This window comes from Eurosta solidaginis, chromosome 1 (genome assembly GCF_040869045.1).
Source record: "Eurosta solidaginis isolate ZX-2024a chromosome 1, ASM4086904v1, whole genome shotgun sequence".
Classification (NCBI taxonomy): Eukaryota; Metazoa; Arthropoda; class Insecta; order Diptera; family Tephritidae; genus Eurosta; species Eurosta solidaginis.
This window is the reverse complement of record NC_090319.1, coordinates 331,154,634-331,170,304: the sequence shown is the minus strand read 5'-3', so window position 1 is coordinate 331,170,304 and position 15,671 is coordinate 331,154,634. Positions and strand designations below refer to the sequence as shown.

Genomic DNA, 15,671 nt, shown 5'->3' with positions numbered 1-15,671 from the left:
ACATCAGTTAGTTAGTTTTTGCAGAATTTTTTGTTTTCTCTCCAAGCTCTGTTTTATTACAAAAAAAAAATAAGCTTTCATTCAACAAAATCGATGGACTAATACAAAAGTTATAAGCATTCAAGTAAATATATCCATTTAATACTTAAGTACCCTACTGGTACATATGTGTTAGTATTCGTATATCAGTTAGTTAGCGAATATTAACACATATGTACCAGTAGGGTACTTAAGTATTAAATGGATATATTTACTTGAATGCTTATAACTTAGTTCAACGATTTTATTAAATGAAAGCTTTTTTGTAATAAAACAGAGCTTAGAGAGAAAACAAAAAAATCTGCAAAAAATTAAAAAGTTTTCGAGATCCTTCCTCAAAAGATACAAATTTTATTATATTTTTACAAAAAAATGGAAAAAATCCGTAATGATTGTTCGTTATCTTTGAATCTGCAGGGCCTAGCAAAAAGTGTTGTATGCACAGTTTATAGAAAATTTTATTACCTTTTAAAAGCTTCAAACCGTTTTGGAATTGCTCAATTCGTTCTTGAGACCGTTATTCGTAAATATCTCAAAAATGTTACCATAGAATTAAAAATAACCTTGATTTTCCAAATCAGGGGGTGATTTTACATAGGAAGTTCATACGGGCGTCTCTGAAGAAAAAAAATTGGAATTTGTGATCCAGCGTTATTTGAGAGAAGTGCTTTTGTCGATTACACGTGACTGAAGCTGGAATCGGAGCAGTTATTCAATTACTGATTAATGTCAAAATGCATTGAATTTGAGCTAGGACGTTTTTGAAACAAATTCTGAAATAGTGCATTATTCATAAGTTTTCTGAGATGTTGTGTTTTCGAAACGGTAGCCGAGGTAGGGGGATACTCCAGGAAGCAGTCGATAAGCTATTTTACAGCGGAGCGGTGGGGTAGGTAGTGGAGATATACGCCGCCGATAAACGCCGCCGCCGCCGATTTGCGACTTTTTTCGCACGCTGCCGCCGAATGTCAAAAATATCGGCGCGGCGGCGGCGACGTTCGGCGCGTTACTGTATTTTCTACTCTTTTAAGACTGTGTAGGCTACATAGTTCATCTCGAAACTTGGTCCGATATGGTCGAAAGGGGTATCAACGGATGCGCATCACTGCCAGATATAAAAATCCAATTGCGAAATTTAACACTTTCTAACCGTTCAAAAGTTATTTGAGAAAACAGGCGCTTTCAATGCCAGCTTGACACGGATTTCGCTTTACCGAATTCAACAAGTTATTAAAACAAAACACTTAAAGAAAAGTTATATAATAATTTAAATGCTCACTTTGCATAATTTTTTCAAAAGAGTTATAAAGAACAATAATTTAAATAAAATGTCCCACGTCCAACAGATTTTCAAATTGTCCTCAAGTTATTAAAAAAGCAAGTTACCCGAAAAATTTGCCGAATTTTATATCCCGATTGGCTAAAAGAATAAGCGAAATCAGTGATGCAGTATCCTTTAGTAAGCTCCAGTGGTTTAAATTATCCTTTGAAATGATTCTCAGCTCACACTTAGTTGCATATATCTTCAACACGTATGAGAAGGGTTTGAATAATCACTTTATTTGCTTAACCATAAAATAGCGTCTGAAATCTTAATTTTGATTTCCACACTTCATCATTCAACACCCAAGTCTTCCGGTTCGACATTTCCTAAAGTTAGCGGCCCTATCCCTAACTAGTCCCTTGGAGTGAATCACATTGGATATAGCCTATCAACCATGTTTAAATATGACCTACACGTAACGGCTCCTGTTACAAATGTGAATAAGGCTTTGTCCTTCGCAAGAACATGCGCCAAGGATTATACGATTTTTACCCATGAGTTACGCAATGATATCCACTTAGACCGCTTATGATTTTGAGTGCGGCATCCTTGGCCGAATAGTTACTCCCTAACGTTTCAAAGTGTTTTTTTGGTGTAGTCGGAAGTATAGCGCGACAAAAGCATCCGTCAGAAAGTCTGCGGAGCTACAGCTAGAGCTTCTAGGAAAATTACGTCAACGAAGGTATGAGTTCGAAATCGCAGTCCTATGGTTTCGGTGCTGGCATATGGCATAAGGGCCAGGATGCGTGGTAGCAACTGGTGGTCGGGATTGCTACTGTTCGCACGTCGGGAATTGTAGCTCCTAGAAACAGCCGAAAAAACTGAAGGCGCCCTTTGGCGCGTTCAACAATAAGCCAGCATTGATGGTAATTGTTAAAACTGTGCCACGAGAGTCATAACTATTAGTAGATTATTGATAGCAACCGTATGTCGCTTTTGTGTGTGACCAGCATGTAGCCACAAATGATTTAAAGAAATCGTGCCGACGACGGGTATTAGAGTTAGCCCAGAACATCTCCTTCGGTGAAACTACGCTACAAAAGTGTGACCATTTAAAGTATTTCTCCCTTTCTCCGCAAGGAGCTACTCCCGAAATTTACTGAACGATACGCGAGAGTTTGAGGCAAAAACAGCGTATCTTTCCGAAATGGCGAAACGTCGATTTCCTTAAATACATATAAACAAAACCTTTCAAAATATAATTTTTTTTTTAATTTTCGCTTTACAAGCCTCCAGATACTCTTCCGCCAGTTAATGATATTGTTCCAGATCGTCAAACATACCATTGATGTCAGCAGTATGTTTCCATGTTCATTAGTTGTGGACAATGTGATACTCTGAAGTCCAGCCATTCAATTAAGAGGTTTCCCGATCACTTTATCGGCGCGCCGGCCGGTATATAATAGAGCCTACGCCACCGCCGCCTATTAAGTGACCGGCGTAAACCTCTAGTAGGTAGGGTGTTGCCTTACGTGGCCATTTCTTTTTCATTTCGGTATGGTTTTAGGAACAATTCGGGGCCATATCGGGGTGGTTTTTCGGAATCAGTCCGGGTCTATATGAGGATATGGACAATTTTGGGTTAAATTTGAAGCTATTTCTAGGTTCTCCCGCGAAAATTTCTAGGTTTATGATAATTTCCTGATGATCTTAGGGACAATTTTGGGTAATGGTTTTGGAAACTTAGTCGTGGTCATTTACAGATTATTTGGGGACTATTTCGTATTGCTTTCGGAGTCATTTCGAAGTCAATTTGTGGTAATTTCGTGATGATGTCTTGGGGATTGTTTTTGGATTTTCCCGAGGTCATTTAAAGGCCACTTCGAGGTAGTTTCGGGATCAACTTGTGGCCATTTGGTGATGATTTTCAGTACTATTTCAGGGTTCTTTCAGGATAATTTCCAGATAGTATATCAAGAGTAATTTGGGGATCATTTTGTGGTCTATTTTTGGTTCTTTCCGGGATGATCTTTTGGCTTATTTCGGGGTACTTCCGGGGTAATTTTATGATGACTGTGGGGACCATTTTGGACCCGTAGGTACCCGAAAATTGTCCCCAATATCATCACGAAGTCACATCGAAGTAATCCAAACGATCAAGATTTGACCCCGGAAGGACCCCAAAATACACCACGATATAGCTCTTCGCAGAGCCAGAGCATTAGTAAAAAAAAAGTAAACAAAAAAGCTCAACATTTCAATCCGTGTTTTAAACACGTTTTACTAAAAAATATCGGAGTGGAGTAGGAGAGGGAGCGGTAATTGTTAAGGGAATGGGAGTGAAAGTGAAACAAAAAAATGTGTCTGTTTATATCTCCGTACTTATTTGAAGGAGTTATCCAATGTTTGGTATATAAACTTCATATTTGAGGTATAAAGATTCCATATTTGAGGTAATTAAGGTGGGAAAGGTAGAGGGCGTGGAGATGAGAGTGAGATTTAGAATGGGAATGGAAGTGGAAATGGGTTTGAGAGTGGGAAGGAAAAGTAGAACTAGAAGGGATTGGAGATAAAAATAATAAAGTTAGAACAAGAATAAGACGACTAGGTTAGGTTAGGTTGAACTGGTCGGTTCACGAGGACCTCACATAGACTGAATGTGTCCGTGGTGTTACCAGAAGTTTATTTAACGACCAAACTGAAAAACACTACCAAAACCAGAACCTATGTTATAAAATTACTCCGTCCTCTTGGTAAATACTAGAAGCTTTCTAGGACCTATGCCACTTGCTGCTTCTATATCTGACAGCCGTATTACGCCTAATAGCTGGAGTCTTAGCTTGGCAAGCGCAGTGCACGAGCAGAAAACGTGCTTGATCGTTTCCACCTCCAACCTCACTTCCTACATCTGCCATCATAAGAATAAAAAGGAGAAATGGAATAAAAAGTAGTAAAGTATAGTAGAGACGGACAACGTGTTCCGGATACGCTAGTATCGTTATACAAATCATAAATAATGCCGAGCCTGTCTGGTTTTTTCCTTAATGTAATCTCTTAGTATTAAATTAGTTGTTGTTGTTGTTGTTGTTGTTGTAGCGATAAGGTTACTCCCCGAAGGCTTTGGGGAGTGTTATAGATGTGATGGTCTTTTGCCGGATACAGCTATATAACCTCTTGAATCCCCATAGAATTAGTAAAAAGCGTCTCCATTTTTGCGGTTAATTTGGTGGATTTAAATTTAATACATTGTGATATATACAGAGTGCTCCAAAACTAAATTTAAATACTTTGCTGACATATTGCTGTAGCCAAGACGGAAGAACATTTTTTGAGAAATCGGTGTTCAAAGCGCTCATGTCAGCCGATTGTCACTTATCAAATCTCGGTCGGTTTCGAGCGTACGTTTCATCGTAGAAAGATCAGATTTGGCATGTTGAAGGGACGGACCTTCTCTTATTCCTAATTCTAGAACAAAAGGTATTTGCGATGACCACAAATAGATTCCCAAAAATTTTGAAAAATTTCTATTTTTGATCTTAACTACCAAAATTTTGATTTTTACGAAATTTTTGTATGCCCACTTGTGCTTTTCAACAAGGAATTGATAATTTCGGAAAATTTCACTTGGGAACACATTATTTCCGACATACAATTCCAAGCTTTCAATATGTACTAATCGATCTAATTAATCGTTAGGTTAGGTTAGGTTGAACTGGCCGGTCCATGAGGACCTCACATAGACTGATTGAGTCCGCAGTGTTACCAGAAGTTTGTTTTAACGACCAAACTGAAAAACCCTATCAAAAACCAGGACCTATGTTATAAAATTACGTCCTCTTGGCAAATACTAGAAACTTCCTAGGACTTAAGCCACTTACTGCTTCTAGATCTGACAGGTATCACTCCTAATAGCTGGAGTCTTAGCCTGGCAAGTGCAGGGCACGAGCAGAAAACGTGCTTGATCGTTCCACCTCCAACTCGCACTTCCTACATCTGTCATCATATGAATAAGAAGGAGAAATGTAATAAAAAGTAGTAAAGTGTAGTAGAGCCGGATAACGTCTTCGGAACGCTAGTATCGTTATAAAAATCATAAATAATGCCGAACCTGTCTGGTATTTTCCTTAATGTAATCTCTTAGTATATAATTAGTAAAAACCGTCTACATTTTTGCGGTTAATTGGCGGATTTAAATTTAATACAGTTGATATATACAGAGTGATCCAAAACTACATTTGAATACTTTGCTGACATATTCCTGTAGCCAAGACGGAAGAACATTTTTTGAGCTGCATCAAATTTTTTTGAGAAATCGGTGTTTAAATCTCTCATGTCAGCGGATTGTCACTTATCAAATCTCGTTCGGTTTCGAGCGTAATTTTCATCGTAGAAAGATCAGATGTGGCAAGTTGAAGGGAATGACCTCTTATTCCTATTTCTAGAACTAAAGGTATTTGCGATGACCACAAATAGATTCCCAAAAATTTTGAAAAATTTCTATTTTTGTTCTTAACTACCAAAATATTGATTTTTCCGAAAGTTTTGTATGCCCACTTGTGCTTTTCATCAAGGAATTCAAAATTTCGGAAAATTTAACTTGGGAACACATTCTTTGAGACATACAATTCCAAGCTTTCAATGTCTATTAATCGATCTAATTAATCGTTAGATTAAATCAAGGCGAATTCAGTACCAGGTGTTGTTATCCCATCAGCTGATTGATTCTTCTTGATAATTTTCCATACAAAGCTTTGTACAACAAAATGTCTGTTAATCGAAATCTATGAAAATTTTCTTTTGACTCGACATTCATATGCGCGGCGAATTGATTGAAATTCGCTTTGCCACCACCTGGTATAGATTCGCCTTGGATTAAATAAAGAGGATAATTTATTTATTTTTTTGATTTTGTAAATCGAATAATCGTTAGAGTTCCACTATTAAAATAGTGGAATACGATTAGTAAACACACACAAATCTAAATCGAGTATTCAATTAATTGAATTCTTTTTATATATTAATCAAGATTTTAATGCATCATTATTATTTAATAACATTGTACTGTCGTTTCATTTAGTAATTAAATATTTTTTTTTTATTTTAATGAATTTTTACATAAATAATCATGGTCTGATAAAATCATTTTCTTTTTATTTTCATTTTAGCCCCTGAATGCACCAGACCCTAATAGCCACCTATCGTCTACTTCTAACAACAAAGAGCCATCAGAGGTTCAATAGTTTAAAAACGCCAACCCTTTTGAAACGTTTCAATAAAGAAAACAACCAAGAAGTACGAGGAAAAGAAAAATTGAAAACTGTTTTATTGGTAACATGTAAATTGACCTGATGATAAATTCGCTAAAATTGAAATCTATCCATTAAATAATTTTAACGAAAAAATATTTCGACGCTTAACGACGCCGGCCAGCTGAAAATATGAAGACAAAAATTCAATAAAGAAATAAAATGAAAAACAATTGCAAAATAGTTGACGTTATTGAAGGAAAGTCAAATAAGTAAAACTCATCGAAAGAAAAAAACACGACTATTTTAAAATTATAAAACACAAACACAATACATAGCCATTAACAAGGATAAAAAAGGAAATTCAAGCACTTATTAAATTAGTATCTAATGACATTTTCCTGGTATGCAATGCTTTGCATTGTGGGGTATTTTGAAACAAATTGAAAACCAGAAATTTGAGAAACTCCTGGGGTCCTATTCTGTAACTCGATTGGAATGCTGTCAAATCACATACATTTTTTCAATTCAGAATGAAATTTTTCTTCGACTCGAGTTCCACAATAAAGCCCAGGGCATAATGTTAGCTGTGTTTTTTTTCAAGTCTATATATGTACGTTTACGCTTAAACTTTATATGGGCTGCTAAGCGACAAACTTTAAATACACCTCTGAAATTGTTACGCATAAAATTAGTACTACAAAATTTCAATACGCATTATACTCAGATGTAACTGAAATATGTTCCATGTTTCACCCTCTGCACTAATTCAATGTATTCTATGCGCGTCCACTATTTATCACAACTGACTCAGAAATACAAGAGAGGGTTGTGTCTCCGCTTTTCGGTACACCCTGAAACGTATACGCGTGTAAAAAAAACACGGCTGTTAACACCATGTTACAATTGCACCGGTTTCACACAGAAACTTAATCGAATCACAATTCTGTTTAATGAAATAATTAAGTTTTCCTTTTCATACAGGGCCTTTTGCTTCATTAAGCGAACATATGTCAGCAGCCCCAAAAAAATATTTCGCTTTTACAAAAAATAGTTAAAATGGAAAGCAGACGTTTCCTTCTTAACTATAAATACAATCAAAATAAAAAGCATGCGGAACTATCCATAGATGTTAAACCTAACAAAATATGTGCCTATTTTCGAAAAAACCATATTACATTTTGCAGCAAATGCAGCAAAAATTTTATTTTGAATTTTTCGTGTTTATCTATTTTTCGTAAATTGTTGAAAATAATTATTTTTAATTGTCGTTTGTTACATTGACAATGAAACTTGTAGCACCAAGCAAAACCGACTGGATTTTTTACTCGATTAGGCATTCAATAAAGCAATAATGAGATAATTAAGAATTTGTATTTTGAATGGAGGATTGAGTTCAATTAGGGCTTTAATGTAGAAAACTTGACTAAATATTTCATTGCATTGGCAATAGTTTCACTTCTACTATGCCGCCATTGCACCCATTTGATATAAACTGTGTTTTAACATTCCCTTTTGAAACATTGCTACCATATCTTAAAAAAAACCTCTCCAAACTGTATATTTGTTTGCGGAAATCAAGAAATACTTGTTGATTGTGCGAAGAGGCCCTAGCCTCTTTGAGGGAGCCAATCTTGTTTCGTCTATTTTTCGACGTTCACCCAGCTATTCCGCTCAGGTAACGAACCCAACACCGCTCTAAGAATATATACATATAATACAATTTAGTGCCGTTTTATCGACTGCCTTATAAATTTTGGGTTTTTTCAAACACAATTTCTTTTTCTGCGATGCCTGCTATAATTAAAGGACCAATTAATGGTGACTTATAACCATAAAACCATAACCAGATAAAACAGCTGATCGAACCTACCTTATGGGAATCAATGTAATCGATTAATGGTGCCATACCATAATGCCCTAGCCATAACAATACAATAGCCAACCAACTGATTTTTGATTTCTCGCCATATCCATAACCTAAAAATATTTGAGTTGGTGAATGTAATAACTTTTTGTAGATTTTATTCATTGTTTTGGATACGTTATGACTGAGAGACTAATTTTTTGCGGAATATGTTTGTAATTTTTTTCGTTTTCTTCGTTTTTATGAAATTTTCACGATTTTTAGGTTAAAGCACCATTAATCGATCACACTGGAGATGGTTATGGATATGGATATGGTTACGACTATGGCGTTAGCCTTAAGGAAATTTAATTGGCCGTCAACCCTTCGAAATGCAGTCAATTCAACCGTTAAAATTTGTCGATTCTCACAGCGTCATCTGCTGTCTTAATACCTAAGAAACAACTGATTGCTACGTGCAGTTTTTACCTTTCCGGTTTCACATAACTGACTCCGTCTTTATATTAAGTTTTTAAAATTTTCTACTAATTTTCAAAGAACTATTTCATTCTCTGATGAAAGCTTTTTATCTGTTATTCCCTTTTCGGCACACAACTCACACAGTTTTTAAGCAAAATATGTTTTGTTTACAATTTACATACATTCGCAGCGCTGCCATACTTCTTCAATAATTTTTAAACAAATATTTAAACAGAGCGTTGAGAAAATGAAATGGAATTTATCATGTCGACAAATTTATCTGTCAGTTGCACAATCCCCACATAAACAGGTAGTCAATAAAATGACCCTTACTGCATCTGTCGGAAAAGAGTATGGATTTTTCAAGAACAAGCACGTACATATTTGGTTAGGTGCAACATCTACGTATGAGTAGTGCGTATGCATTTTATTTTGATTGGCTTTTAACAATATTTTGTAAAAAACGTATTACTTTTCGGGGCTGCCGACAGATGTTCGCTTAATGAAGCAAATGGCCCTGTGTGAAAATTAAAACTTAATTATTTCATTAAACAAAATTGCGATTTCATTAAGTTCCTGTGTGAAATTGGTACTTTAAAAAAAATTTTAAATCCATTAAAATACCCCGCCGTGCATTGTTTTAGCCACTGGACATACAAACATTCATCGTCATCCAATCGATATTAAAGAGCCACTTAAATGTACAGATATACATTAGACTGGTTTGGTCCCCATACAAAAAAAAATTGCAAATGCCCGCCCCTAAATTTAAAGGTTATGTTGAGAGTGTTTCGGAAAACAATTTTTTTTTTTTTTGATTCTTCGAAATACAGCCGAAATAGTTTATCATTGTAACTTGATTATTTGACGCCCGATTTTTTTAAATTTGTATGTTATTATTTTGTCCTTAGGAAGCTTCACATTTCCGTTTAATGTCCTTTTAAGCTATGAAGTCGTTTTCACATGATTAGGTCAGCTAACAAAGTTGTACTCCCCCTAATGTATCCTTTTTCCTTACCAAACGAAAGTATTTAGAAATTCAAGAAAATGTTGCTTTCAAATCATATTACTAAAATAATAAACAAAGGGGTTATATCACTTTCAATATTTATTGCAACTGTTATTTTACCTGATTGTTATTATACTTAGACCTGAAACTCATGGTATTTTTGGAGGAAAAAAAATCAGAGCCTGACTGTAGTGAGAAGTCAGAGTTTGACTTTTCACCTCGTATAACAGCTGTTATAGTAAATTTCTCAAAAAAAGAATTCAGCCCTTCAAATAAGGGAAAAGGGTGGACCACGACCAAATGTATACTTTTTTAATTTGCAATACGTGTTAACAAAAATAAAATTGCGAAATGCAGAATTTCGAACTTAGAAAGCCGATATCTATTTGTTGGAGGCTAACTTCGAAAAACGGAGATAGTACTTTGTTTACTTAAGCCTCAATCTCTACAAAAAAGTAGGTTTTGTCGCATAGTGTTATTAATATAAATACGAAACAACAGGTTTGACTCACTTATATACTTTGACTTACCTACCCTATTTATGATATTTGGAATATCTTTATTAACATTTCAATGCAAACCCTAATAATAATTTTTCCTCCAAAAATATCATGAGTTTCAGGTCTAAGTATATTAACAATCAGGTAAAATAACAGTTGCAATAAATATTGAAAGTGATATAACCCCTTTGTTTATTATTTTAGTAATATGGTTTGAAAGCAACATTTTCTTGAATTTCTAAGTACTTTCGTTCGGTAAGGAAAAAACGATACATTAGGGGGAGTACAACTTTGTTAGCTGACCTAATCATCTGAAAACGACGTCATAGCTTAAAAGGCTATTAAACGGAAATGTGGAGCTTCCTAAGGACAAAATAATGACACATAAATTTTAAAAATCGGACGTCAAATAACTAAGTTACAATGAAAAAACTATTTCGGCTGTATTTGGAAGGATCAAAAAAAAAAAAAAAATAAAAAAATTGTTCCGAAACCCTTCTCAACATAATCTTTAAATTTAGGGGCGGACATTAGCAACTTTTTTTTCGACCCAGTCTAATATACATCCAACACATTAAAGCAGTGGTTGCCAGTGTCTGGCACAGTCATATTTTCTGCTTTATTGGCAAGTAGCATTGTTCGACCTCGTTCAGGTTTCGTTACGTTGACTGCAACAAACAAATCTCGATTTATTTTGAATGAACTGCTCTTTTAAGGACCAAAAGTACGTTGAAATATATATATAAATAATCAATTCAGCGAGTTCGATTACTCGTTCAAGTATATCTTAATGCCGAATATGAAACATGTATCTGCTTGAAATTTTCTACGCTTTCTTCATTTTTATGAAAATTTTACGCTTTTTTTAGGTTAAGGCACCAATAACTGATGCCAATTGAAAATATGGTTAACTATAGCGTTATATTGACATGGTCAACTTTGCCAGACCCTTAAGGGCCAATTAATGGTGACATAACCATATAACCATAACCAGATAAAACAGCTGATCGAACCTACCTTATGGTAATCAATGTAATCGATTAATGGTGCCATACCATAACGCTAACGCCATACCATAGCCAACCAATTGGTTTTTGGTATCTCGCCATATCCATAACCTAAAAATATTAGAGTTGGTGAATTTAATAACTTTTTGTAGATTTTATTCATTGTTTTTGATACGTTATAACTAAGAGTCTTATTTTTTGTGGAATATGTTTGTAATTTTTTGCGTTTTCTTCATGTTTATGAAATTTTCACGATTTTTAGGTTAAGGCACCATTAATTGATCACATTGGAGATGATTATGGATATGGGTATGGTTGCGACTATGGCGTTGGTGTTAAGGAAGTTTAATTGGCACTTAATGCGTTAATGCGGGAAAACTTTCAACGTGTGTTATTTCAAAGTGACGCCAGCGCCAACACGATACAAAAGTCAACTGTGTCTGGGCCTTCACGCCTTTTGTTGAACTATTGGCCTCCCTTCTTTAACTTTTAAGACATACATCTTAATTTATCTTTATGGCTATAAAAATGGCAAGTTTTAAATTTTTTTTTTCAATACATATTTTATTTCCTTTATTATTATTGTTTTCAATGAATTTCTTGGAAAAACTTGAATCGCTCGTTTTGCAATAAAATATAAACAAAAAATAGACGTATGTAAATTTAAGTACACTAAATAATATTAAAAACAAAAGAAAAATAAACCACGTACATTAAGGTGGGTCAAATTTATTATTGAAAAGGCACATCCAGTTCCTGAATTTACGAGTAATATTGTCCGTGGGACCATAGGTCTGAAATGAATTTCGAGCCTCCCTAATTTTGTTAGAAAATTTTATATTCCAATCCGAATAGCGGCTTGCACAAATAAAATACATGAAAATAAATGTCAAATTCGAATTCGGATTGGGATATAACATTTTCTAACAAAATTAGGGAGGCCCAAAATTCATTTCAGACCTATGGTCCCATGGACAATATTACTCAGTATGATCCAAAGATTCAGAAACTGGATATGCACCTGAAGTTTTTTCCCTTATTTTCCCCATACAATTTAACCCGCCTTAAAGTACATGCGTAGTAAACGCAAAGAAAAATATATTAGGTCGTATCAAAAAAAAAAAAGAAAAATTGTATATCAAACAACATAAAGCAGTTTTGCACTTCCGAAAAAAAAAATTTTTCCGATCTTATATATATATATATTCCGATCTTATATATATATTATATATATATATATATTCCGATCTTATATATATATATATATATATATATATATATATATATATATATATATATATATATATATATATATATATATATATATATATATATATACCTATTTATACCTATTTAGTGGGTCCGCTGTTCTCCTACTATCGTAATTCGGTCAGGTTTGCGTGACTACCTTGCAGGTGTCCGAGAAGCAGCGGCTGGAGGCTGCTAACTCTTTGAATCTGGTATGTATGTTTTTTTTTTTTTTTAGAATTGCTATATGTGGATGATACATCTCGCCTCCGCTGCCTCCAGCAGTGCCCTTGCCCTTCCAAGTTTGTCTGCCTTCACGTTGCCCTCCATGTTCCTGTGACCAGCTACCCATATAAGAGTTATGTTTGCGAAGTTAGCTGCGCCTTGAAGAGACCTCTTGCAGCTGCTGACGGTCTTAGACAAAGTAATGGAGGAGCTAAGCGCCTTGAGCTCTGCTTGTCTATCTGAGTAAATGCACACCCCGCCCATTAACCTGTCAAAACTTAGTGAGGGCGTGTGATAATCTGACGACGAAGCGACACCGGAAAGCCTTTTGAGGTCTGGGGTGGGGGTAGAGCATTAATGCACCAGTCTTCACTAACAGTTGAGTGGTAATGCAGAAAATATCAGCCTCACTCAGCTATATTGGTAGTGAAGCTTAAATATTTTTCACTAAAATTTAAAAGCTGGTAGTGAAAATATTATCAGGGAAATATGGATCGAATGAGTAAACAAATGTCATTCGGAGGATTCACCATTTCACTATAGTGATAAAAATTTTTCCAATATATAGTAATGCTTATGAAAGTGTAATGCCATCATAACTTATTGCACTACCCCCAACTATGATACTTCTGTGACCATACTGCCTAAATTTCAAGAGTTATACTCACAAAGTCTTACTGCCGAACAAGTTGCAGCTTCACGTATGTGTATGTCCAGAGGTAGCTTGTTTAGGCGCACATTTAGTGCGTAAGTTGGGCACGACTTTAGTGCACCTGTTACCCCTCCGAGGGCTGCCCACTGTACTCTATTCATCTTTTTAATGTTGTACTGTTTTTCCAAGGCCGACCACCATATTATAGCTCTATATTTTAGTCTGACGACGGCCGTATAGAGCCACATCACGAGTTTTAAACCCGATTGTTTTACACGAATAGAAGGCTACGTACGCCTTTCGACCTTAAGTTCGTTATTCGACTTTCAGCTAAGATGTTATCTATCTCGAAGCCCCAAACAGGTATATAGTCAAACCTAAATCGTTTTATGGTATTAATTTTTGAGCTGTTGGTATTATAATAAAGATTAACAAAAATGAACTATTTTTGCCCAAGTGAACCAAAGTGGCATCCTTGTTCTAATTTTGCCAGATATAAAAATTTAGGCTTAAATAAAATCCATAGACAATTTTTTTTTGTTTTGCAGTGGGAACACTAAATGGGCATTTCCAGTACAGTTGCAACAGCAAAATTTTATTATTTTATTATTATGAAAAGTAGTAAAGCCACAGAAAAAAGGAACATGGCGCAAGTCTCAAGCATGACGCTTATATCCAAGTATTTGCTTTCACCTATTCAATTACGTTTAAGAACTTTTGAAGGAAAACTTATCACACTGCAGTCATAGGGTTTGTAGTTCATACTTCATAAAGAAAGCATTTGTCGAATCGTGGGGCGTCCAGAAAACACTTCACCTTCGGGTATGTACGGCAACTTTTTTTTATATTTAATGCGATCTACTACACGCACAGACATAAACACAGAAAAACATTATTGTTTAATTTGTTTAACTATAAATATGTAATGTATGAATTATTGTAGGTACGAATGTAAGTCATCTTAATAACATATATATGTATTTACGTATTTACTTTAAAACTTGAAAAAATAATCTTATTGTTTCTTTTTTGGTAAATACTATTTCAACATGTATACATATTTTAAATGAAATAAAAAATGTTTAACTTAAAAAACAAATTCAAAAATTCTGTTAGTGTTAAGATATTGATACAAATTAAGTTATCCAATAAAAAAAAATAATTTTGTTACATTTTTGTTTATAGTTCAGAATTGTTACAGGATATTAGTGCGGCTCCAATAAATGTTTTTCCTCAGCATCACTTTTTGTTTAAAAGTCATAATAATGTTGGGAATTTTAGGAAATTCTTGATTATTTCTCGCCCTCTGCTATCGTTCGAATCACTGAACAGTCGAATATATACACAAATGCTTTGTATATAAGATGCTCTTTATGAGCAGCACTACTATGGTAGTATATCTTCACAATTTAGTGTACTCGCGTACTTCACTTATAGCGTGGTAAAATTAAACTGATTGACTATCACTTAAACTGCGCCGCTTTTATATTCTCAGTTGTCTCTTTCGCCTATTTCTTTCAGGGTCCTTTTGCAAACAGCCTTCTCGATTAGTTGCTTATTTACTTTTCTCAATTTCGCTCTTGCCTTCTATGTATAGATGCGCTCTTTGTTAGTGTGTATATGTGTGAGCAATGTTGTATACGCTCTCAGCTGCTATGCTCATGTATGCGTAGGTATTTGTTGTCTATTCTGTTGTGGTTGTGCAGCACTTATTTACTAGCGACATAGTGACGTGACGAAACTGCTAATATTCGCCACAATGTTAACCCTTATAATTAGTTTCAAGGTTGCTCGTATAGAAAAGTATGCCAAGCAACTCTGACTTACTCTAACCCGTTTGAAAGTTGTACAAATTGGAAGATATTTAAGAATTCATGAGCTTAACTAACACCGGCTACTAATACCATGGCGGTTTTTGAAATGGTACCATCGCAATATGCCAGTAAATGTTTCTTTCTTTTCAGTTTCTCTGAAAACAAAAATAATAATTGAATATTCAATTATTATAAGCCGGTGTTAAACTCATGAATTCTTAAATATGAAATAAAAATTGTAACACACCATTAAACATACAAATACGAATTGGAAGATGTAAAACTAAACTTGAGTCATATAATTTGTATGGAAAGTTGAAAACAAGTCTGCACAACGTTAA

General features: G+C 34.8%; 1 protein-coding gene across 12 annotated transcripts in view; it reads left to right on the top strand.

Annotated features, from left to right (window-relative positions):
• The window catches only part of CtBP (C-terminal binding protein), a 121,449-nt gene extending 106,771 nt beyond the window's left edge, over window positions 1-14,678 (top strand). For 11 of the 12 annotated variants that reach the window (XM_067762178.1, XM_067762177.1, XM_067762181.1 and 8 more), the window contains one exon: window positions 6,469-6,782. In XM_067762178.1, coding sequence (XP_067618279.1) covers window positions 6,469-6,543 — 75 coding nt within the window. In that variant the 3' untranslated portion in view covers window positions 6,544-6,782. Of the gene's footprint in view, window positions 1-6,468; window positions 6,783-14,064 lie in introns of those variants that run through there. The other variant, XM_067762183.1, reaches the window with a different exon arrangement.
• The last annotated feature ends 993 nt before the right edge of the window (window positions 14,679-15,671 follow it).